The 25,372-nt window shown below is 45.9% G+C and overlaps 1 protein-coding gene across 1 annotated transcript in view; it reads right to left on the minus strand.

Annotated features, from left to right (window-relative positions):
• Window positions 1-25,372, minus strand: part of LOC121614733 (metabotropic glutamate receptor 7) — a 208,639-nt gene that overhangs the window by 26,337 nt on the left and 156,930 nt on the right. The window contains exon 8 of the mRNA XM_041948770.1: window positions 7,940-8,875. Within this exon, the coding sequence (XP_041804704.1) occupies window positions 7,940-8,875 (936 nt within the window). The remainder of the gene's footprint in view (window positions 1-7,939; window positions 8,876-25,372) is intronic.

Genomic DNA, 25,372 nt, shown 5'->3' on the forward strand with positions numbered 1-25,372 from the left:
GTGACGATGAGGTCCTGCTGATCGGAAACCACTGTCGCTGTTTCAGGTGAAGGCCAACTGACCGATCCGTCCAGATCCGTCTCCGACAAATGACTTTAATACCACTAATTTACAAAAGCTAATAATTGTAATCTCTTTCAGTCTCAACACGTTGATTCTGAACCTTTTTGTATTGTTTCCAGCTCGTAGTCCTGGTTTGTGGTTCTGTTTAAGTCCTCAAAGCACTTTGTTGAGTTCGGGATAGGTCCTGGTCTTGGCTTAATATTAATAATAAAAAATCCACAATGACTTCAGACATGAGACGTTTAACTGAAAACAGCATCCTTCTATCGCACCAAGACCTGGATCTGGACTCAAAGCACTGACTCCTGCCAGTTATTGTTAACCTGGAGAACAGGACTTCCTGTGAGATACAATATGTAGGACAGCTACAGGATAACTTATTGCAGTGTTTATGTGACTTTGGGGATTTTTCAGATTAAGTTGACCTGAGGACGATTTGCCATCTCGGCTGTGATGCAGGTAAACACATCTCACCTGTCCATTGTACCGCTGGTGCTGTTCGTCAGCCGTGAGCCCGAACTTAAAGCAAATTCTCTCAGAGCTAAATCCAGAACGAGTCGGTCGAAGCATTCACATCAGAGAACACACACGATACACCTCTGTTACATTTAGATACAGCAAATCCTTTTCAGCGTAAAGCAAACAGCTTTTATCAATATGAGAGTGGGACCGCGTTCAGCACACACAGGCTAATCCCTCTGCATTATTTCATATTACAAAACCTGCACGCAGAGGTGGTGTGTGTGTGTGTGTGTGTGTGTGTGTGTGTGTGTGTTTCACTGAAAAAGTTCATGTTTGTGTAGAAGAGAAGGTGCAGAAGTTTGTTTGAGGCTTAATGAAACTGGTGGTGTTAAAAATGTTTGAGCCACTTTTCGCAGATGAAAGACACGAAGAGTTCGCAGGCGTACAAGCTTCATGTTGAACACTCATCACCGAGTGTGTGTGTGTGTGTGTGTGTGTGTGTGTGTGTGTGTGTGTGTGTGTCCTCTAACAAAGGCGCGGCGGCTCACTTGTTCAGGTTTAACGTTTAACTCGTGCAGTTGAAGCAGCGGCTGTGCTGAAAACGCTGACTGCATCCACACAGGTGTTTGCACTTACACCTGATGGGACCTGGTCATCATCAGGGCTGTGCAGGTGAGGGCAGACTGCCTGATTATCTCGTATCAGGATCAAATCCACATGAGCTCTCAGACTCTTTCAGTAACACTCAGTCTTTGTATGCTGGGCTCCATGTAAACCAGGACCGGACCTCCAGTCCAGAAGGAGGTGCTGATGCACCCGAAGCTGTTTAGTTCCCATAATAAGCTGACAGTTATCCATGTTCACGGCAGCTCCCTCATCACACAGATCAGTCAGAGGTTAAACTGATCTGGGATCAGGTTGTAGAAACTGAGCAGTTTTTCTTTGTTGCAGTTTGAGTGTGACGTCAGTGAACGTTGAGGTGCTGAGGAGACAGACTGGATGTGTTCAGACCATCAGACCCACAGAACGTTTCCTGATGACAACAGTAACGAATGGCTCAGTGTGATCAATAAACCCGATCGCACACAGACCAGTGACAGACTGACTGCACTTCAGTCACAACGATCTATTTCATTGTGTGGCTCCAGGATCAATAATCCAACAGTATTAGTACCTCTTTGAATGTACTACTACACAACAGCAGTAGTGTTATTAATGCAGCGCGCAGCTCGCCACTGATCATGTGACTAATTTGAGCTGATTTCAGAGCAGCCGGTTGGAGCAGATGTAGAATCACCACATCCTGCTGTTATCGACTGTCACCTGACTGGTGGTCATTCAACCCTAAATCACCTTTGCTGTGACTGACGGGACTTTTACACTCAGTTTTGAAGGAGATCAAGCTTTCCTTCCTCCTCTCCCCTCCTCCCGTCTCTTTTCCTCTCCTCTCCTCCCCTCTCCCCTCTCCTCCTCCCCTCTCGTCTCCTCTCCTCTCCTCTACTCTCCTCTCCTCTCCTCTCCTTTCCTCTCTCGTCTCCTCTCCCCTCCCCTCCTCTCCTCTCCTCTCCTCTCCTCTCCTCTCCTCTCTTTTCCTCCCCTCTCCTCTCGTCTCCTCTCCCCTCCCCTCCTCTCCTCTCCTCTCTTGTCTCCTCTCCTCTCTTCCTCTCCTCCCCTCCCCTCCCCTCTCTCCTCTCCTCTCCATTGCATCACTCCATCCTTTCCTTCCATGTGATTTGTCTCTTTCTCTCTTGCCTTCATGCTCTCGGCCTGTCTCTCTGCCAGTGTGTGTGTTTGCATGTGTAAAGTTTGTGCTTCAGTGTCTCACGTGTGCGTGTGTGCGTGTGTGCGTGTGCAGGGCGAGCAGCCTCTTCCTAGCTCCTCATCTGTATTCTGCTCGTCTCAGGCCAGGTAGGTAATGACAAACAGCAAAGGCCAGGATGTCACTGCTCCACTCAGCTGCCTGCTCAAGCCTCTACACACACACACACACACACACACACACACACACACACACACACACACACACACACACACACACACACACACACACACAGTAGGTTTTCAGTGTTCTGTTTTGTTTTGCATCTTGTCAACAGTCTGTTGAATTAGCTGTTAGCAGTGAACGATCACTGACACAGAGAAGAGATGGAGATATATAATAAAGCCAGTAAAGACACTCTGTTCTCTTCCATCACTGGATCACTGTGATACTGAAGAAGGATCCTCGGGGTGATCTCTTCTGGTTTCTCACCGGATTTCTGGAGGTTTATTCAGTGAAGTCACACTGAATTCAAACATACGTGTTCAACATGTACAGATTGTGTGTTTGAAAGTATCTTAACGGCCTCAATGAGCTGTGTGTCACTGCTGCAGCGCCACCTGCTGACCGTGGAGGTGAGCGGCCACATGAGCAGTTGTTTTACACCTGGCTGCACCTGTCCCCTTCACCTCACAGTGTTTGAACACAGCTTTGAGCAGAGGATCCAGTTAATCGCAGCGACTTCACTTTAACGACGTGGAGGCGTTGATCAGTACGAGGGGCTGACGGCTGCTCTCTGGTCAGCTGGGGGGTGATGGGGGACGTGGTGGTGCTTCACCTTTTTACACAGCTCTGTTGTGAAGGAATTGATCTGGATGCTAACGTGGTGTTAGCAAAGAAAGAACGTTTGAAAAAACATCTTAAACCTCCATAAACCTCTGTCTCTCCCTGTCTCCCCCTCTGTCTGCCCCTCCCCCCCCCCCCCCCTGTCTCCTTGCCCCCCCCCCCCGCCTGTCTCTGTCCATGCTAGCGATGCAGCGTCTCTGTGGATTCAGCATCACTCTCTCTCTCTCCCCCTCCCTCTCTCCCTCCCTCCTTCTCTCTGTCTCCCTGCCCCCCCCCCCGTCTCTGTGGATTCAGCATCGCTCTCGGCCTGCAGCTCCTGCAGGGCTGCAGGAAGAAGCCTTGGAGGCTCTGAACAGCCATCACACACACATCCATCTCTCCTCTGTTGTTCTCTGTCGTCTTCTCTGTTTCTCTTTGTCTCTCTGTTATTCTCTTCTTCTTCATCCACTCTCCTCTCTCCTCCTATCACAGATCACGCTGTGCTCTCCTTCCTTTTTCTCCCCAGTCTCCCAATTTACTCCCCGGCAGATCGCTCTGTACTTTCTTGCTTTATCTCTGGCCTCCCCACAGATCTCTTATCGACCTCCTGCTTTCTCTGCCTGCTGCAAACTCTTTTATCATCCTTTTCCATTAAAGATGCAACTCCTCCCTCATATAACAGAAACTGCCCTCCCTCATCTTATTTATTGGACTTGTTAATTAAAGAACACCACATACAAACATCATTACTAACCTCATACTCAAACTTTCTTTTTTCTTATTGTGTCCATTCTCCATCTTCCTGTAGCTGCACTTCTTCATTTCTAATGATGTGATTGTAATGTGAGTATTTTTTCTACACTTCAAACCACCACTCAGATTAACGTTTAAATTATTTTTCTTTCTTTATTGAAAAAAACCTGCTTTTCATTATATTTAATCGATAATGTAAAGATATTCTCCTCCTTTCTGTTCCTGATGAGCTCTCACCTTTAAGCTGTCGTCATTTCTAAAAGAGGCTGTGACCTTGTCACCTGACTTCCTGTTTACATACTCTTTGAAAACTGTGGCAGCGTGTGATTGGTGTAGATCTCACGTGACCGCAGCTCCTGACAGGATGTTTGTAAAGCTGTAAACTTGTCTTTTAGCTGAGCTACAGTGACGTTAGCTTGTCCAAAGTGACTAACTTTATTGTTACTTGGATCAGCGACAGCGGCGACCCACTGAAAGCGGCGCATGGTGAGGTGATTCGCTTCTGAAGCCGTGGCAGCTGACAGCGCCTCATACATGTGAACACTGTTTGTTTGTGGTGTGAAAGCAGATCAACCCTCCAGCTGATGTGTGATTGTAGTGAAAAGCTAAACTGCTAAACCCACCTGCTGATTGTAAACAGTTTGGGAAGTGTTGCAAATCATTTGGTTACCATGAGCATTTTAGTATTTCTAAAGTCCAGTTAAAGTGCGACTGAGTGACCCCACAGTAACAGTAACAGTTGTTTCATCTGTTTGTCTCTATTCACATGGTGGATTTCTATCTTAACAATACCGATAACGCTCATAATCAGAGACCACAGACAAACACATTAGAACGACTGTCCAAAACATTTTCCCCTTGAGGAAAAACGTGTGGCTTCTTGTAACGGTGTGTACAAGTAAATAATAAAAGATCAGCTCCTTCCTGATGATCTGCTGTCGGAGCTGGTCTATGCCTCACGAGTGTGCTGCTGGATTCCCCTCGGCGTACACTGACAGAGCTGTTAGGCAGCTCAGACGCTCGCAGCTTATCGGCTGCCTCTGTGGCCCGAAGCAGTTTAGGTGGACAAGTGTATCCCTGTGGACAGGACAAGTCCATCAGAGGGGTTTACCCCAATCCATCTCTTTAATGCTGAGTGCCAAGCAGAGAGGCTTAGTCTTCCCAATGACTCTGCCAAAGATCAAAGCCCAGAGCTCGCAGTGTCAGGCCGGACACTCACCTGGGCCGCTGATAACACAAGAACCTGCTTAATCTCTGCCTCCGGCTGGGTTTACAGCTCTATACCAGAACTTCAATCACTGGCAACTTAGGTATTAGACGGATATTTGTGCTTCATCAAAATGCAATTTAAATTCACTCTAATGCCACAGAAGTTCATTGCATGATGAAGAGCATGTAAGCCCGACCTGACAGGTTCTTTTTCTGCAGATTTTTACAATTTTTCACGGACATTTCTCAAGGCAGAGTTCACTTTTTCAAAACTTGGCACACAGTCAGCACAGCAGCAGTCAATGTGGACTGAACTGTGCAGAAGCTTTCATTGTTCTGACACACGATGCATTCAGTGACCACATCAGTCTTTTCTTACACATACTCCACCAAACATCTGTCAGTTTACACTCCTTTTTACAAATGTCTACATAGTATTTTAAAAACTGTTAAATTTACATTCAAGACCTACAATGACACAAAATGATTGTAAATTAGACTGAAGTTTACTAAATTCTATCAAATTTCCATCTAAAAATAACTATACACAGAGCAGAAACTGGGCCATACAACACTGAGCTCCTCATTTCTTCGCTGGTTGAACTCCATGAAAGACTGAGCAAAGGAGGTGAGAGATGACAGACAGGCGTGGAAAAGAAGGACGATAAAGCCTAATGAAGCATACTGCAGCTAGTTATGTGCACAAACTTAAGCCCAATCCACCAGAAAGATGCTTCCACTGATCTCTGTTTTTAGAAAATTCAGCACCGCATATCGCTGCTACGCTGACGACACGCTGCTGTACTTCCCCAAAAAAACTTTAGTCTCTTTTAAGTTGTCCCGAGGATGTGAAATGCTGGATGTACATACTATGACTAAAGTCCGTATCATTGGTACCAAGATGAGAGACCACACCTGGCCTGTTCTGCTGTACTGGCCCTTCACTGGTTACCAGTTAAATATAGAAATGTTTTGAAGACTCTTATTTGTTCTTACAGCTCTGCATGGATTGGCAGCAGCTTACATCTCTGATCTCCTGACTCCATACTCTGCATCAGACCCTTCAGATCCTCCTCGCTGCTCCACATCCTCAGTCAAAATTCAGAAGTGACTGAGTGGTTTCCATTGCTGCTCTCAGACTTTGCAACCGTTTATCTTATCAGATCTTCCTCATCCATCACCAGTTTTTATTTGAATCGTATTTTACATTTCTCTGTAAAGCACTTTGATGAACACCAACTGTGACGTGACTGATGAGCCAAAGTTTTCTTGTTGGAGACTAATGTTGATTCTCATACAGTTGATCTTGTGATGTGTGTTTTGGCTTTGGTTGCGTTTCCTGAGATCAATCATTGTTCCGAGCTGGATGTTAGTGAAGAGAACTTCAACATTTTCAAAACTGTGAAGAGTTTTTAAAAAGCGAACTGTGTGACTGACGGTGAACAAACACTAACGAGTGGTGAAGTGTCAGTAATACAGTCACATAATGACTGACCAACAGTATTTGTGGGTTTGAGGTTTCCTCCTAATAAAAAATACTACAAGGAGATGAAAGTTTTTAAGTATCTTTCATTATTCTTATTATTATCATTATTTATCCGTGCAGTGCCTGATGGACTTTGGCTAAGCTTATTAACACTGCTCAGCAGATTGCATTTCACATTTCACAGAGACTCATTTCAAGTAGCAATAGTTTCCATAAAATTGTGATAAGACATAAAGGTCATGCAATTATGGTTGGAACCTTTAAACTTTTCTAACTAGTTTCCTACATCCTATGACTTTCCTCCCTTTCTAACAAAATTCAGCTCCAGCCTTTGGCATTGGGTGAAAATTAACTAATCGTGTTGGCTTCTGGGAGCCTTAATAACCTGTCATAACCCCCAAACAACAGCAGCAGCACAGTCACACCGAGTCTCTGAGGAGCGTAACCACCTATACACACACACAGCTTAACACCTGGGGACTGCAGCTGTCGCCTTTATTAAACCTCCTCAGTGTAATTGTTTCATCAGGACTCAGTACCTGATGAAACCCATTACATGCATTAAGTTTCATCTGGATTCCTACACTAGTAAAACAAAACAGGAACATCATAACTACACCACTACACTATAACTTTTTTAATCTGTGTCATTTCACGGCAAAATGTGGATCATTGAGCTTCATATCAAAGCCCTCCTCTCTGTGCACCAATGAGATTATTTTCTAGCGACGTATCAGGCTCGCCTGGAAGCCTTTAGGCTGATAAAATGGGACACGGCAGCAATAGTCACCCATTAGGAATAATGCAGTAATGCTCTGCTTGACATGGATTTTTGCTGTATTGTGATTTGTTGGCGATCTGTAACTGCAGCATAATGGAGGGTGTTCTTTATTCTCGTATTTCAAACAGAGGGGAAAAGGGATGTTTTTATAAAGACGCTGATATGAGAAATGAGGCAACGAACAGACAGAAGAGTTGATTTCATTATCAGTTTTGTGTATTTCCACTGTGATGCAGGTTTGAGCTATGTTTGATGCTCTGTGCTGAAAAGAAGGTTGATTTTCTTTCTGCCGTCTCGAGGTTTAACAAGTTCAACAAGGTTTTGGCGTCATTTATTCTCAAAACTGCACTTTACTTCTCACAGTGCATCAAAATAATGGAGAAAACTCATAAAAGACAAAATAGTAATAAAATGTGGGCGATTAACGACGATTAACAAAATAATTAAAGACGATTCTTTCCGTTCTGTTTCTGTAAAAATACAGATTCAAGCAAACGTGACACAGTTTTACCCATCATCCAATCCTCCATCCATCCATCTCCACAGATCCTCCATCCACCCACTCATCTTCATCTCCGCCCATTCAACCATTGGCTCTTACCTTTTCTGCAGACTGCGCCGTGCCAAAGAAGATGGGTATAAAAGCCAGCCACACAATGCAGGTGGTGTACATGGTGAACCCGATGGGCTTGGCCTCGTTAAAATTCTCCGGGACCCCGCGGGTCTTTATAGCGTAAACAGTACACGTCACCATCAATAAAATACTGTAACCCAACGAACAGATAATCTGAAGATCCGTGATGTCGCATTTCAGCACCCCTCGGGCAAGATCCGGGTTGAAGGTCTTCTGCTCGTCATAATCTATGATGGTGTTGGGCGGATCCACCACAAACCAAATGAACACCCCCAACAGCTGGACTGAGATGAGGCTGGAGGTGATTGCCAGCTGTGAGGTGGGGCTGATCAGCCTGGGTGCCGTCACTGACTTCTTGCCCTGCTCAAAGATTCGGTAGATGCGGTTGGTTTTGGTGAGGAGGGCGGCGTAGCTGATGCACATACCCAGACCCAGGAAAATCCTTCGGAATGAGCACACACCAACATCGGGCTTGGCGATCATGAGGAACGTGATAATATAACATAGAAATATCCCAGTCAGGAGAACGTAACTCAGCTCTCTGCCGGACGCCCGGACGATCGGCGTATCGTTGTACCGTATGAACGTCGCCATGACAAAGATTGTAGCGATGATCCCGAGCATTGCCAGGAAAACCGGAATCACTGCCCAGGGCGAGTGCCACTCCAGCTTTATGATGGGTATCGGCTGGCATGATGTGCGGTTGGCATTGGGCCTCATGTTGTAGGAGCAGAGCTTGCAGGTGAACTCGTCGAACTGGTACTGGTAGCCGTCGCAGGGCTCGCAGTGCCAGCAGCAGGGCATTCCTTTCACCACCTTTTTCCTCTCGCCGGTTTTACAGGGAAGGCTGCACACGGAGCTGGGAATGTCCTGCTCGCCTCGAGGCCACTGCATGTCCTCAATCTGCAGAGAGAGTATGAGACAGTCAACGTGGTTCCCAAACCTTTTCTCAAAGCCTGGACAGAAACTAAGCATGTTCATATTTTAATGTATTTCTGAAAACTAAAACAAAAACGGTGCAGGCCTTTTAATGGGGCATGTGAACCTGCTGCTGACCTCGGTATCTTATGGCTGTGCAATACCAACCAAATGTACTATAATACAAGCTGTAAGCTTTGTGGATTTCACCATACAGTGTGATTTCAGCTCGGTTTGGCTCATGTTCAGCTGTGTCAGACCGGCAATGCTGAATCAGCGTGCCATTAGCTGGGACTGGACCACATATAAGGACCCTATTATGGTCATTTTTACAGGTGTTGCTTGTGTCTTCTGCTGTGACATCGCAAACGCGCTTCATGTAATTTTCGCATCACTTTTGATAATGTAATTAAACCTTATTAGAAACCAGGTATAAATAAATGGAAATGTATCTTGCAGCACCCTGTCCTCGAGACGACGGCGCTCGCTCTGTGAGTCTCTGGGTTTGATTCAATGACTGAACAGTTAAGATACAGATGGAAGACAAGGTGCCCCAAATATAAGCACAAATAGAAATAAAGATTTACTTGGCTTTTCTTTATGCTGCATCTGAAGTTTTAGGAAATGATAGAGGGGCTGTGGTCATAAACTGGCTGCAAAGCCCCTACGTAACAACACCGTAAAGATCTTGTCTGCTTCTCTAAAAATGAATAGATAAATTGGATTATGAAGTTTGTTCAAAGGGTAAACATTAGTCTGAAACTTCCAGCTTCACTGCAGTGTGAAACCAGTTTTCAGCATTGGTGTGGTAAGATATCGACTGAGGTTCTGGTGTCTCTGCCTCAGATTTATGGCTACGATTTATCCTCCAGTGTGTAGCGCTGCTGTTTAACAAGGGGTTTGCTTCGGCTCTGGCTTGTTACTAAAGCAAAGGTCTCATTGATTTGACAGCTTGACGACTGCTAATGAGTAACGAATACACTATTAGTGCAACATCAATATGCATAAATTCCAGCTGGATCATAGCTCTGCACTGAGTGGACATCTTAGTTATCTGTAATTTCTACTCAGCACCACAGCCAGGTCGTATTTAACGACAGCTCTGCAACTGGACCATCAGTTCTCAAGGCCCACCCTGATCCTCAAGGAGTCCTTGAGCAAGGCATGAAGTTTAACTGTGTCTGTAGTTCACTGACTTTAACAAGGAAGCAGACAGCGGGGTCAACATTACACATTATATTAACCTGCAAGTCCTGTCATATAATGTGGACTATAACTAAGCACATTTACCCCATGCTGCAGTGAAAAAACTAGCGTGTGCTGTGGTTTGAAGCAACGATGACGACACAGAAACATGCTACAAGACATGATGTTCAGATAAAACAGGTGTGTTTTACACAGAGAATTTCAATCATCCATTATTTGATAAATATGAAAAGAGTAAGGAGAACACCGATGTAGCACAAGCTAATGCTAATAAACAAGCTCGTCAAGCTGAAAAGTCCAGTCGTCCACTTGTTGAATGGAGAACAAGCAGCTGTGATGATTTTCAGCTCATGAGGCCGAACACACTCGTCCTCCGTCGTCTCTGCCCTGAACAAACTGTCAGAGGAGAGTCCAGAGCAGAGCTGCAGTCTGCTGCTGATCCAGGACTTCACAAGTCCATCGACACGCAGCGTCTTCGTCCAGTGTTACATCCGTCTCATCGTCTCCTTCCTGAACGTTTCTCCCTCTAGCCTGTCAGAGTCACGAGCGTCGTTTCTTCTCTATTTTAAAGTAATAAGTTTAATCATGTGCTTTGTTGTGTTTGCTTCAGGTTTGCAGTTTTATGAGCTTAATTAGTTTTGAAACTTGGAGGTTGTGAAGCAGAAAAAGAAGGAACACTCAGGTACAGCCTTGAAGACTAAAGTCAGGGATCAAAGGTCTCCTGTCTGTCTGTACGGTTGTAGCATGGTGGCTACAGGAGGCTACATCTGCATGGACACACCACTACACCTCACTTTTAATATTTCACTGTATAATAATGAAAGGGGACATTTTCAATCTGCTATTATGTGAAAAGACTCTGTGAATCCGTTCACGTCTTCCCAACAGTTCCCTTCTTGAAACTGTGCCCGGACCTTGGAAGGCGCTCTAGCGGCTGTCGGCGGCCAAAAAGCCTGATATTGTGTATAGATGTTGATTATTTTGGCCGATAGCTGGTTTCTGTTTAAAGGATTTGAAAGGACTTGGAGGGATTTCAGATGCTACTGTGACCCAGAGCTGATCAGCTACACAGTGCTAAGGACATCCTCAAACAGATTATCTACAAAGACCAATCTGAATCAGTCTTTGGTTCCAGGAGCCAGAGGCGACGCTCGAGCAAAAAGCAAAAAGGTGACACGGGATGTTATCACCACCCACCATCGACCAGACCCTCCCCGGGCTCCCTGCGTGCAACCAAAAAGCCCAGTTGATAACCTGGGATAGCCAGAGATGAAAAGCTGCATCAAGCTAACAGCCTGAGTCAGCCGAAGGCTTGTATTTGGCCACGGTGAGGATTCAGAACCACAACAAAGAGGAAGACTCCAAGCAGCCCTCTAATCTTCCTCCCTCCCACAGGCGGCAGGCCAACTGTGAAGAAGAGGAAAGAAAAGACTCTTCCCTCCCACTCAGCTCCTCTTTCTTTTACTTCATTTCTTCTCTGTTATGGTTTTCTGATCATATCCATCATCCATCGCTCCCACATTCTGTCCACTTCTCAGCTTTTTATAGTACGCAGAGCCGGACCACACGCGGACCATCAAAACCACATGACCGGCTGACACCAATCCCTGCTGCTCCTCCTCAGGAGGGGCTCATCTGCAGGTGAATATGCTCCCTCCATTTAGTCAATGAACTGGATCAAAACCTGACTGAGTGTAAGAAACGAGCTTTGCTCTGCAGACTTGATGAGTCGCAGACTCGTGCCTGCTTATAGAAAGACTCACGGCTTCACAAATCCAAACAGATTTCAGACTGGAGGTTCAAATGGGATTCAGAATGCCAGCAGCGACGTTGGGTCAGTCATTTAAATGGAACCTCCATCCGTCTCCTCGCCGTCGTGGCGGTCAGGAGGGCTGCCTGCCACTGCGGCGTGTTCAATAATTCACTCAGGTCTTTGAAGAGGTGTCACAGCTGGTAGGGGGATCTGGACAAGAGGTCTCTCTGGTCTTAAATCTCTGAAAATGTGCCTGTACAAAAGTCCACATGTTCCTTCTCCCCTCCAGCTGAACATCCACCTCAGCGAGTGATTAAGTCCCAGGGTCCTGAACCCAGCACACACTCTGACAGGCTTTGTCAAGGAGATTAAATAAATTAGAGGACGGGAGCGTGACGGCGTGGACTTCATTTTACGGGTCAAAAAAGAAGCACAGAAGAAGCTGCTCTGTGTGATCTGAACAGCCTGAATATCAGATGTCTGTCTCAGTCTTTTAGGTCCAGACCTGACGAGTCCACATTACATTCTGTCGGCTCTCCTATAGACGCCATTAATATGCAAATAATGCTGCCAAAACAACTTTCTGAGGGAGCGCTGATAATTAACATGCTGTAGCTGTCCGGCAGCAAAGTGTTGATCGTGAGCGTGTCTGTGAAATATTTCATTTGTTTCCCAAGCAACCAATGAAATCTGATTTGTGACCGTTCTCTTTAAAGAAAATTCACTTTTATTTGTGTGTAAACACTGAAAACAGACGTAGAAAGAGAGTTTGGAGAGAGTGCGGACAACAAGACAACAGGAGCAGATATTTTCACAGTTTTCTGCAGCGGTGGAGAGAAGACGACGAGGCGACAGCTTCCTGTGAACGCATGTCCTCCTCATCTCTCTCTCTCTGTATCTGTCTGCCTCTCTCTACCTCCATCCCTCGGCTTGTCTTATCAGTCCCAGGCAGACCTTTGCTCCTCCGCCTGCCTCTGCTCCGCTGTCAGACTCTGCTGTCGATAAAGTTTCTGCCCACCTTGATGTGGCTGCAGGCTGCGGGTCAGGCGAGCACTTAAACCGGTCAGACATTAGCTCGGGTCGGAATAAAGACGCCGTAAACTGTCTGAAACAAACAAAGCACCTGCGAGGGGGGAGAAGAGGAGGTCCGTCCTGCCTCTGCAGATACTGCAGGAGAGGCGGCTGCTCTTCTTTCACTGCATTTGTTTGATGTTCAACAAAAAGTCCTGTCACATATTTTCCTGCCTCGTCCTCTTCTTTCTGTCTCTTTTCATGTATTCGTGCTGTTTGTCAGACTGTTGTCAGGGGCTCCACATGTGTTTGTGCAGACGGCAATAAAATTCAATAATGAATCAACAGTACGAGCGATCTTCCCCTGTTGGTGTCTCAAACGGGGGTTGTGTGTGGTGCATGTGGGCGGGTGTTTCTGTCCACTGACTGCTAGCTGGGAGCATTTCATCCATGCGCTCATTAGCCCCCTCCTCCTCCTCCTCCTCCTCCTCCTCCTCCTCCTCCTCCGCCCTTCCCACAGCAGTTTAACTGCAACCGCCTGACACTGCAGTTCATTATCAAGCCTTTAGGGGGCCCCGGTCCCCGAGCTCATCATAAAAACCTCTGAGGAAATAGTGATCGCATCTACGCGGCGTTGCCATGGATACAATGCAGGATCCATCTTTTTTTTTTTTGGCCTTGAGTCTCTATTGCCCCACGCAGCCCACCGCCTCTCCTTCTGCCTCCTCGCTCTGTTTCCATCCTGCTGCTGTTGGTTCATTACCTGCAGTAAACTGCTTCTGACCACACGGCCTCTGACTCCTCTGACTCCTCTGCCTCCTCTGACTCCTCTGCCTCCTCTGACTCCTCTGCCTCCTCTGCCTCCTCTGCCTCCTCTGACTCCTCTGCCTCCTTGGTTTCCTGTTTCCAGACTCTCACATGCTGTGTCAGGCCAGCTCAGGTGCCACAATAACATGTTGGCATCGTATGTTTCTGCAAACCACGGGTACGTTTAATTTCATATGTATCATAATCAACGTTTCTACAACAGGTATCAAAGTGACGCAGCTCAGGTCACCTGTACAGGTATATGAGGGCAGGAGGAAGAGGAGGGGATGGTAGTGGATGACGAGCGTGATTCTCAGGACAAAAACAAGTGTTTCAAATTGAGACGTTGGGACATTTTCCACTTGAGTAAATTATAAATCCTGACCTTAAACAAGTGGTTTTTGTGCCTGAGTCAAACCAGACCTTCATCACAGCGTCGCAGCTTTAAATTGAGACGTAAAGTGTGAACTTGAAGAAAGTAAAAAGTTTCAACATGCTCGTGGTTTGCAGAAACGTATCAGTGTCGTACAGTCCTCCGCTGTGTGGAACAGCTGCTGCTGCTGCTGGCATCAAAACTCAAGTATCTCACCGCCATGCAGAAACACACACACACACACACACACACAGTCTCGCTTCCTTCCCATTAATGTGTGGCACAGTGATTAACATGGCGACTGTGGATCATGATTAAATTGATTAATTGAATGGAAAAGGAAATAAGTTCCCCGGATCCCTGCGAGTTCGTGAGCACTGGAACGTACACAGTTAGCAGATTAGCAGCAGGTCTGAGTGACAGGAAGCCAAATGAGGAGGAGAAAGAAAAACAGACTCATCAGACAAGTATCAGTGCACATACAGCATCACCGTGGCAACTGCGTCATCTCATGCAGTCGGCGATACATCTGAACACAGCGCGGCCGCATTCATATGACAAATACACAGGACGGAACCAATTTCCTTCCAAGCAGACGTCAGGCTTTGATTAAGTGTGAAAGTGTTCTGTAAGCTCATTAAAGAGTGTGTGTGGGGGGGGACAGTGTGAGACTGGTGACCAAGACGACGTCCTTCCAGCCTGAACTAATGATTGAAGAAAAGAAGACCCGAACAACACAAGAATAGATCATTAAAAAAGCATGCGAATCCATTCGTTATGATGAATGTCCTCACACAGTCTTCTCTTCAGTTACTGATGGTTGTTTCTACGTGAAGTTGAAGCAGCGATGACGTTAATAGTTCAAATGAGAGAACGATGACACCACGAGACTCAAGAAGCAGGAAGTGAAACAAACTGAATCTGAAGAAATATTTGATTCAAGCAGTTTGACTATGGAGTGATTACTGAACTGCTGCAGCTGCGCAGCTAACCGCTAACTTGCTAGCATCTGTCCCGCAGCGTGTAATATTCAGCTCCTGTCCTCCCTCTGGTCCAGACATTCATGTCCCCCTCAGGATGAACTGATCCTCTGACACTGAACATTATACCTGCTAAACATCAGCATGTTAGCATTGTCACTGTGAGCGTGTTAGCATGCTCACATTAGCATTTAGCTCAGTGTGCTGAGCTCAGCTCAAGCACAGTGTGTCTCACAGAGCTGCTGCGTGGTGACTTTTCCCAGAAGAATCATTGATATTGGACGATTCAGGAAAATGTCCTTCAGTTTAGGGAAGATCCTGATCACTGGTTGGTTAATGTGGTTAAAGATTCAATCAAAACACTGACTCATTCAGCGTGGACATAAATCCTGGGAGACTGGGATGTCTTAGTGCGGACGGACGCTGAGACTGGACAGCAGTAAAGACTCAAACTGATCGTCAGTCCAGTTAAAGCAGCAGCACGTGAGGTTTGGGTCACGGCAGCTTTGTGTGATTTCAACATGAATTTAAGGATTTCAGTTTAAATGCTGCAGTGTTGCTCGGCCTGCTGTGACTCTGGATTATTAACAGGAAATAATGAAAACATCATGAATCTTAACTGGACGGAAGAAAAATGTTTCCCACCACAGGTGAGAAATTGACTGCCTTTGTTCTCTCCTCATCAACTCTTCAAAGACAAGTCAGGAAAAGAAACAAGAAAATCTGAATGATGAGATTCCTTTCAGCTGCATTCCCGAGACACGACGGTGCAAGACGAGTACGACGAGTCCGAGGGGCTCAGCAATGTTCAGCTGGAGACCGAGACACATACATGACTGAAAACAGAGTCAGAGACAAACTCTTCCTGCTCATACAGGACGAGTGAGGACAGACGCTGCTGCTTCGTTCAGCCACTGAGCAGAAGAGTTGGAGACACACCAGACTGCACCTCCAGAGAGTGGAAGTCAATGAGGAGGAAACGGCTTCAGGGCCGAAGACAGACAGACAGACAGGCAGACAGACAGACAGGTGAAGAGAAAGAGAGACAGACAGACAGACAGACAGGTGAAGAGAGAGAGAGAGAGACAGACAGACAGACAGACAGACAGGTGAAGAGACAGACAGACAGACAGACAGACAGACAGGTGAAGAGAGAGAGAGAGACAGACAGACAGATAGACAGGTGAAGAGACAGACAGACAGACAGACAGACAGACAGACAGGTGAAGAGAGAGAGAGAGAGACAGACAGACAGACAGACAGACAGGTGAAGAGACAGACAGACAGACAGACAGACAGACAGGTGAAGAGAGAGAGAGAGACAGACAGACAGATAGACAGGTGAAGAGACAGACAGACAGACAGACAGACAGACAGACAGACAGACAGGTGAAGAGACAGACAGACAGACAGACAGGTGAAGAGAGAGAGAGACAGACAGACAGACAGATAGACAGGTGAAGAGACAGACAGACAGACAGACAGGTGAAGAGAGAGAGAGACAGACAGACAGACAGGTGAAGAGACAGACAGACAGACAGACGGACAGGTGAAGAGAGAGAGCGAGAGAGACAGACGGACAGACAGACAGACAGACAGGTGAAGAGAGAGAGAGACAGACAGACAGACAGACGGGTGAGTACTGAGACTGAGATTAAAATAATTTGTTTCTAATTACACGTCGTCTGTCAGAATCAACTGTAAAACCAGTTCTACAGGTGTCCCCTTTCTGCTGCAGGTCTTTGAGGACTCTACAGGGTCTTTCTTTGCCAGTGACCACTGGGACAGACTGACAGGACACAAGGCTGGGTGTCCAGCTGTCTTCCTGACAGGGAAAAGCTGACGTCACTGTTTCATAAAAGCAGCATTTAAGCGATGGAGGGCTGAAACAGAAAAAAAAACATTTATTCTGATGCCCCTAACGGGGGAGGTCACAGATGATCTGTGGACGGACTCGAACCAGTAACATCCTGGTCTCAGACTGGCTTCATTAACCCTCCTGGCTGATCCTGGACCTGCTCACGAGCTGCTTGTGTCCGCCTCAAATCTCTCCATCTGACTCATAATGCAGCTGGAGGGGCTGTGAGGGATCGCTTTCCCAGAGATCAAGGTCAAATTTCATTACTCCTAATGAGGCTGAGCACCCATCAGAATCTCTCCCCTCCATCTCTCTCTGGCTTTCAGACATGAAAGACAAGCAGCAGCAGACTTCTGCGTGGAGCCCAGAGATTTCAGAGTCATTACAGATAACACTGCAGGAGAAGAGACACTGCCCCCCCCCCTCACTGCTGCCGCTGCTGCTGCTGCTGGGTCAGAATCACCTTTAATTGTCAAGTACATTCCACTCAGCAGAAAGAGAACATTTTCTAGACACCTTCACATTACGAACAACAGGCCAAGCAGACGTTTTAGATGCTACGTTAACATCCACAGAACACGAAAAGGCACTCAGAAACCAAGTCAAATATTAAAGCCCCTGGACTGGATGGATTCCTCGCCGAGTTTTATCGACACTTTTGCAAACATAATCATCGCTGTTCACCAGAATGACTAATCCAAACATATGAAAGAAGTACTGATTTCAGTACTGCTTGAAAGTCCTCAGGCCCATTGGCTTATTGAACACCCACATCAAAATCATCAGCAAAGCACGAGCAACCTCAATCAGTTTGATTGATCGGATCCAGATCAAACAGGATTCATTACCGGCAGCCATTTATCAAATCATACGTCAGTCATGACTGCTGCCGTTGTGTTGCACAATGTTTTAAACATCGAATAAATGACTGATGGCTGAGTCTCACACAACTCCACAGAGGCAGCAGACTAGGACGTCCACTCTCACCTTCACTATTTTCACTCTTTATTGAACCGTTAGCAGCAGCAACACAGCAAAACAACATCCACACCAATAAGATAACACATAAAATCAGCCTATATGCAGACGATATACTCCTACAAAATCCAAATACATCAAAGGACGTTTCAAAACGATCAATGAATACTCTCTAATTATCTCTGATTAACTGAAATAAGTCCACCGTCCTCTCACTGTATGGAGACAGCTCTCATACACACTCACCGCTCGCTACTGGCAACATCACATGTCTGAACATAAAAAAGCTGATCCACCTGAACTTCACTGCTCGACTTCAAGACATCTTAAATCATTGGATGACACTGCCACCATCTGTTTTTGACGCATGGCTACAATACAGATGACGGTATTACCAAGAATCAATTACTTAATCACAGTGATCTCAACTCAACCCACAGCAACATGAAACAAAAATAAATCAAACACTACTACCCAGGAAATCAATTAAAATACCTTATCAACTTCAATACCTTATCAAATGGATACACACTACCCATCACCACCACCCCTGGCCTGATACAGAACAAACCAAATGTCAAGACAAACCAAACCAGAGATCTAAGTGACACAATCAAACACATCAACTGCTTCAAAAACAGCTTCCACTACTCTGACGGCTTGTTGGAAAGTCAGTGAAGTTTAAAATATTATAATGTCACCTGACACACAAACATCAGAATGGTATAATTCAGGTTTCGCTGTGAATAAATCACCTCTAATCGGCACTAAACGGGTCACATTCTGACCAGAACAGCTTGGCATCATTCCAGCAGCTTACTGACACATGTAGCACTGAGAAACAACAGTATTTAGAATATGTCAGATTTAAAACAAAGAGTCAAAGAAGATATCTGTGGTACACACCTCTGAAATAAAATCAGGAGTGCCCATAACTTTTTAAAAAATCTTTGTCAGGTACTAAAAACAGTGAGTTCCAGGTGATGCGTTTGGTACTCACTCCTAGCGTGGTCTCATCAGATCAGGTCATCTCCTGCTGTTTGCCTTTGTATGTGTTCGTAGGATCATTCTGTCTTTAAGCTGGTGAATAAAGTGGAAAGAAGCTGATTCCACTGGAGACTTTTTTCCCCTTTGAAAATAGTTTTTGATATTTTTGATCTGAAAACAGAACCTGAAGGAGGTTTTCTGCAGCAGCATTAGAGCGATAATGTCACTTTAAAAAAACAAATCAATAAAAAAGAGGCTTTTTAAGAAAATTGCAATTTCAAACAAATGAGGTTGTGCGTAATTTCAGGGATAATGTAATGTGCTTTCTGCTCTGCCAGAAGATGAAATGTGCAGTAATATGTTGCCTCTCTTTCTCAATCAAAACAGGAAAAGTGCACTGGAAGCTGTCATCTCTGCTAATGTGTGTGTGTGCCTGCGTATTCGCATGGTTGAGTGTGTTGGAAGTGTGTGTGTGTGCTTGTATATTATCGTGTGTCTTCCTGCTGAGCTCCACTGGTCCTCTTTGATAGATGCTATAATCATCCTGTCAGATCACTGAGCTGTTTCATGTATTTTTGAAGAGCGTGGCGTGTGTGTTTCCATCGCTGGCCGGACGCCGCGACATTATGGAGACACGAGCGACTGGAGGCTCTCAGAGCTTTGACATCAAGCGGTGTCCTCTCAGTTATTACAGAAATGTGTAGGTTCATAAAGCAGTGACGTCCTGTCTTCTCTTTATGTTTTCACTAACCTCTAGCCTCGGTGGCCAAGGGCGACCAATGATATGAGCGCATGCTAATATACAGCTTTATAGCAGTATATCAATATCCAGTATTTTAATAACTTCCAGTATTAACATACAGCAGCCAAACATGTGGCTGTGTCACGATGTTGTTTCTTTCATATCTCTGGATATCCTCTCCCAGTGACAAGCAGACAGACGTGTTTGTTCATTCCTCCACTCATTTAGCCACATTAGAGACAGAGACGTGTAGGATTAGTGAAGACCACGTCCTGTGATGAAGCCTCCATCTGTCTCTCACTGCTTTCCAATCTGAGCTGCAGTTTAAAGACATTCAGATTCTTTCCTGCTAAGAAATCATAAACTGTTTCTCCAAAAAGAAGAAATGTTTTGTTTTCATGCAGGAACGGCGCCCCCTACCTGAACGTTCTCCAGAGGACGAGAGAATTTTTGGCACCACAGATGTTGTCAATACTATAGTTTGAATGGTTCAACATCTGTCTGGGGGAGCACTAAAAATAGTTTGTAATATCACTTTTAGCGCCAACAGACACCTGAGCAGGTGCTGCTCAGGTGTCTGTTGACACGTTTGACACTGAGTGGAGGTGAGCGCTAATGCTAACAGGTGCTGAGTACAAACTTTATCAAACTGAACTGCCTGCAAAAGCTCCAGAAAAAGGTATTCAAAGTGATCCAGTGATCCAGTGATCCAGTGATGGACATGAGGACACTGCAAACAGGAGCCGCTAACAGCTAATTCAGCAGACTATACTTCCTGTTTACAAGCATTGTGGGAACTGTAGTCCCAGGAGGCAAAGAATAATAATAGGCAGAAGACTGAGAGTCAGACTGGTTCTTCTCTTCCTGAACACTCTCCTCTATACTTTCAGAAATCTTTGCTGTGTAATGACAACGTGTGGACGGACAGACAAGATTAAAAGTTGCGTGAACTCCAGCGTGACTTTAAAAGCTTTTAAGCTCTTTCTTTTCCAGCACAGCTGCAGCCGTCCCGTGATGTGTGTCCGTTTCTTGCCCCCGCTTATTGTCTGCATTACGACACCCATCCTCGATCCTCCTCTCCTAAACTGCATCTGATAGGCCGTCCAAATCCTTTAGCCAAAATTATAGCAGGAAGCAGACAGAGATTCCACTGCTTCTCTCCTTCTGCGCTCCCTTCAGTGACTGTTTCATCACTTTCATCTTTCACACCGCGAACAGACAGACAGGCTCGGACTCGTAGGAAGACGAGATCATCGTACTGCCCTCCCTTTCTGCCTCTTTCTTCATTTCCTCCCGCTTTCTTTCCTTGTCAGCTTTGTGGCATGTGCTTCCAGTGACCTTCCTCTCGCGAGGTGACGCTGATGTGAGGTGTCGACAGCTTCCGTCTCTTCCAGCTGCAGCGGACAGAGGACAGACAGGGTACGAAAGGACACCATCCCGACATGTTTCCGTCTGTCTGTGTGTCTGTCTCACTCACTTTACTTTGTCTGGGCATCAGACAAAGAAAGATGACAGAAGCGTCACTGTGTCGCATGAAGCTGTGATGGTCTGGGCCTCAAACACTTTATTTTTATATCATTTCATAGTTTATGTTGAAATGGTTGTTTTTGTCAGGGGTCCATCCCAGGGAGGGTTGAGTCTGGGGCGACTGGACTTTGCTGTAGATACTTGAAAATATTTTGCCCGTTATCCAGGAGACCTGTTCGCTGGTGTGGAGTCAGGTGTTGAACCACTGCAGGGTCGTTCATTCACGTTGTCTTTGGAAACATGACATGGAGCCCAGTACACAGTGATTTACACAGCTACTTCACAGACCACAAAGACTGGGAACCATTGGCTTCCAGAAACTATAGCCGTCAGATAAATGTAGTGGAGTATGAGTGTAAAGAAGCACTATGTTACGTTCACTTAAGTAAAACACAATTATCTTCATGAACTCATTAAAATTGAACCTGGAATAACTGATGCTTGTGTCCACTACATTAACACATCATCACCTTTAGCTGATGTGTTGAACTCATTATCAGACAGATACTCTCCCTCTTTTAGCTCTGTGTTTGGTCTCCTCCGGCTCTTTAGCTGCTAAATGCTGCTCTGTGCTCACCAGCTGGTCTCTGGCTGAGTCTGTCTGCTGCTCAGCAGGTCGTGAGCTGCAGCTGAACGTCACTATGAAGCTCCATAAAGACGAGAGGAGCCGCAGATTCAGACCATGATTGATCACCAACAGCACACTGTCACTTCATACAGCGTGATTATGAAAATGTACATAATAAAAATGTAAATTACAGTTGCTTTAATATGTTACACTGCATGCGTCCGAACCCACAGCAGCCACGTACACCTGTATCCAACCAGGTATCACGTAGCATCCACAATCAGTTTGGCCCTCTGAGGGACTGCCGGGCGAATGAACAAGAAGCTAACTGAAGGGAAAAGAAATGACCAGAGATAAATGACATTCATCAGGGTGGGAATGGGACGAAACAGGGTCTCCAGCCTGGAGAGGACGAGCAGCAGATGTCAGGAGAGACGAGGAGAGAAGGGAGGAGACAACTGCGGCGTCTTTCCCTTCGATGATCATAATAACATCTGTGAATCCCGTTAGCGAACAGTTAAAAGACGTCAGGATCAAGTTGCTAACAAGCGATCGTGAAATGACAGGAGTGCATCATCACTGACGCAGTAAAAAATCATGCAGTTCTGTCCATCCAGGGTCCGTGCAGCTGCACTCCGTGGATACTGAGCCCGGTTTTGCAGGGATTTTACTGAGTTCTGGTGATTTGCAGAGTCATCATCAGAAGCTGCCATTTTATAAATGAGGCTGGTAATCCTGTATCATGGATATGAACAATTTAATCCAGCCATATAAATCCCACAGTGAGTGAGATTACCCTGAGGCACAGCTCTCACTTGGTAATCCAACATGTTCCTCATTTCATCGGCAGCTTTGCTTTTCCACATATTATTTGTTTTACTGGACTTCTGCTCGGCTGTTTACAGGTCATTATTACTGCAGCGTTAAATGTTGTCGCTGTTTGTTAGGAGCTCGTGTTCACGGCGTTGTTTTACAAGCTGCAGGAACATCTTCAGGACTTTCTTTGCCCTGGGTTCATGTCTCAGGCTGTGAACAGGTTCATGTTCTACCCTGTGATTGGTGGATGTCGTAACAGCAGCCTGAGAAGACGACTGCAGGTAAAAAAAGTCTTTTCAGGTCAAAAACAAACAGATCAGAGTTTTGTGAACGTCCCTACAAACCGTCGGCGTGGTAACATCAAATATGAGCCGACAGAGCGAGAAGCCGTGAGAGGAAACGTATTGATGAGAGAAACTGAACGTGAATCCATTATCAAGACTCCAGGAGTGTTTGGGTATGAATCACACTGTGTCACTGTGTGTGTGTGTGTGTGTGTGTGTGTGTGTGTGTGTCACTGTGTGTATGTGAATGTGTGTGCGTCTCTCTCTCTGTGTGTGTGTGTGTGTGTGTGTGTGTGTGTCACTGTGTGTATGTGTGTGTGTGTATGTGTGTGTATGTGAATGTGTGTTCGCTGTGTGTGTGTCTCTCTCTCTCTCTGTGTGTGTTTGTGTCTGTGTGTGTGCGTCTGTTGAAACTAATAAATGTGATTTGTCCTGGGGGGCTGCAGGGTTCAGAGTGGGGGTCCTGGGTGGATCCCAGCAGCAGTGACAGAGTCGTCCTGGTGCAGATTATGGCCACATAAACCCTGACAGAGACCCATCAGAGCGAAACAGAGTCTGATTGACCCATTAAGCCGCAGCAAAGCCCCCCCCAGCAGGCAGAGAGATGAAGAAGGAAATGGCAGAAGGAGAATAAAAGGCCGGCGACTCTATTTTTCTAAATTTGTATCAAATTAACGTCAGTTCATTGAAACATCTGTCCTGCCGTCATCTGAATGTTCAGCCTGCATGCATACATCACCGGACCATGTGACCTGTGATATAACAGCACATGTGGGGCAGATCACGGACGTCGCTGTGGCACTCCGGGATAATTGATCCATACATAAAATAGCAGACATCCACCCGAGGCTCTGGAATTTTCTTCTTCTCTGACTCTGTTAACCGCAGCGAGTTCAAACAAAGGTTATTAATCTTCTAAATGTGCTGATTACTCTTCTGCGCCTTGATCTCAAATTGCCTAAGAAAATCAGCGCACATGTACCTCAGCTAAATCACATTAGGTCTGACTGTCACGCTCGAACATATAGTTTCAGTAATAGCTCCCCTTTGTAATGTGGAGAGCAACACACACACCAGAAATACACACAGAGGAGCTGTGTGGATGGAGGGAAAGCAGCAATAATGGGAGGCCTAATAGCAACAGCTCTGCCACATCTGGCTTACCGGGGGCTATTGAGGTGAATAATTTAGTGTTGTGAAGAAGCAGAGACATGGCCTTGAATGCAGAAGCAGAAGAATGCTGCAGATCAAATCTCAGCCAGTGTTGGAAAATACGGCTGCCTTCCAGCTGAAACCGAGGGGTTTCTGAATGCTGCTTCATCTGATGCATGAATACAGTGTACACACGCCTGTGGGTGGGGTCCTGTATACCTCCGGCGGCCGCTGATGTGGGCTCTGGACTCACGTTGGTTACTGTTCACACCTGAACCGATACCGGGACCGATACCCAACAGCACCTTCGTTCAGCTCTCCACTCTCTCTGTTTCAGACGTAGCAGGAGTGTTACTAGCTAACACTGCTAAGCTAACATCAACCAAGACGGTGAAAAAAAGCCCAAGTATCTCCAGCAAGGACCTACTTTATTACCTGAAGATGATAATGAAGTTGTGGATGCATCACTGAAAGTCTCGTGGTTTCGTGGAGGGTTCTACTTCATTGGTGCTGGCTGCAGGTGAGTTAACGCCACCTGCGGCCGCAGCGTGCTGTCAGACACGGTACACACTTCAGCTTTCAGATATAGCTCAGGTTTGACCAGCCAGCGTTTCACTCGGCATTAGAAAATGTTCAGATTCTGTCCATCCTGAGCACGGCTGGATCTGTGCGTTTACTGTGAAAACTCCATAAAACATCACCAAGACCGGAGGGAAGCGCCCTCTGGAGGACGAACTACCAAAGGGAGGAAATGCCAGCATCATGGAGAGACATGCAAGATGACGTGAGACAGAGATGAGTGCACTGAGAATATTCATGGCAGCTGATGCACAAACAACTAGAAATATGAAGCAAATGAACCAAACACGTTATCATCAAACAATGAGACAGAACGGTGACGAGCTGGAGGGAGAAGCATCTCTGCAGCTTTAATCAGTGGAACGATCCTTTACTCATTAAAAGACGCTTTACTGCAGTATAAAAGGTACTCAGCTGGAAGTAAAATGTGTTCAAACTGTGACTTATAGGATTTGTTCTTTTGAGATGAGACACTGTCGGACTCATGACGGACCGCTCTAAAAAAGCTTAGAGCGGAAGCCAGGTGATACAGCAGCCAGGTGACTGCCAGACCAGGTGAGCTGCGTCTCCATGACGACCCGACTCCACCCACAAGCCTCCTGGAGGGAGGGGCCTGCTCATCGGCTGTGTTATATTATTGGTTTAATGTTAGTGATGCATCAGGGTGTGAGCAGATAGTTACTGCCGGAGGTGGAGCCGTCGTTAATCCTGTACATGCTGCTGATTGGCTCAACCTGTAGCAGGTTTGGGGGTGTTTGAAGTCATATTTGGTGTGTATTACAAAGAGGAGCGAACCAGACTTGGTGTGTTTTAACTTTGCGTGTGCTGCAGACTTCCCATAGCATGAGCACAGTTCTGATC

The sequence above is a fragment of the Chelmon rostratus genome, chromosome 2, assembly GCF_017976325.1.
Source record: "Chelmon rostratus isolate fCheRos1 chromosome 2, fCheRos1.pri, whole genome shotgun sequence".
NCBI classification, from domain to species: domain Eukaryota; kingdom Metazoa; phylum Chordata; class Actinopteri; order Chaetodontiformes; family Chaetodontidae; genus Chelmon; species Chelmon rostratus.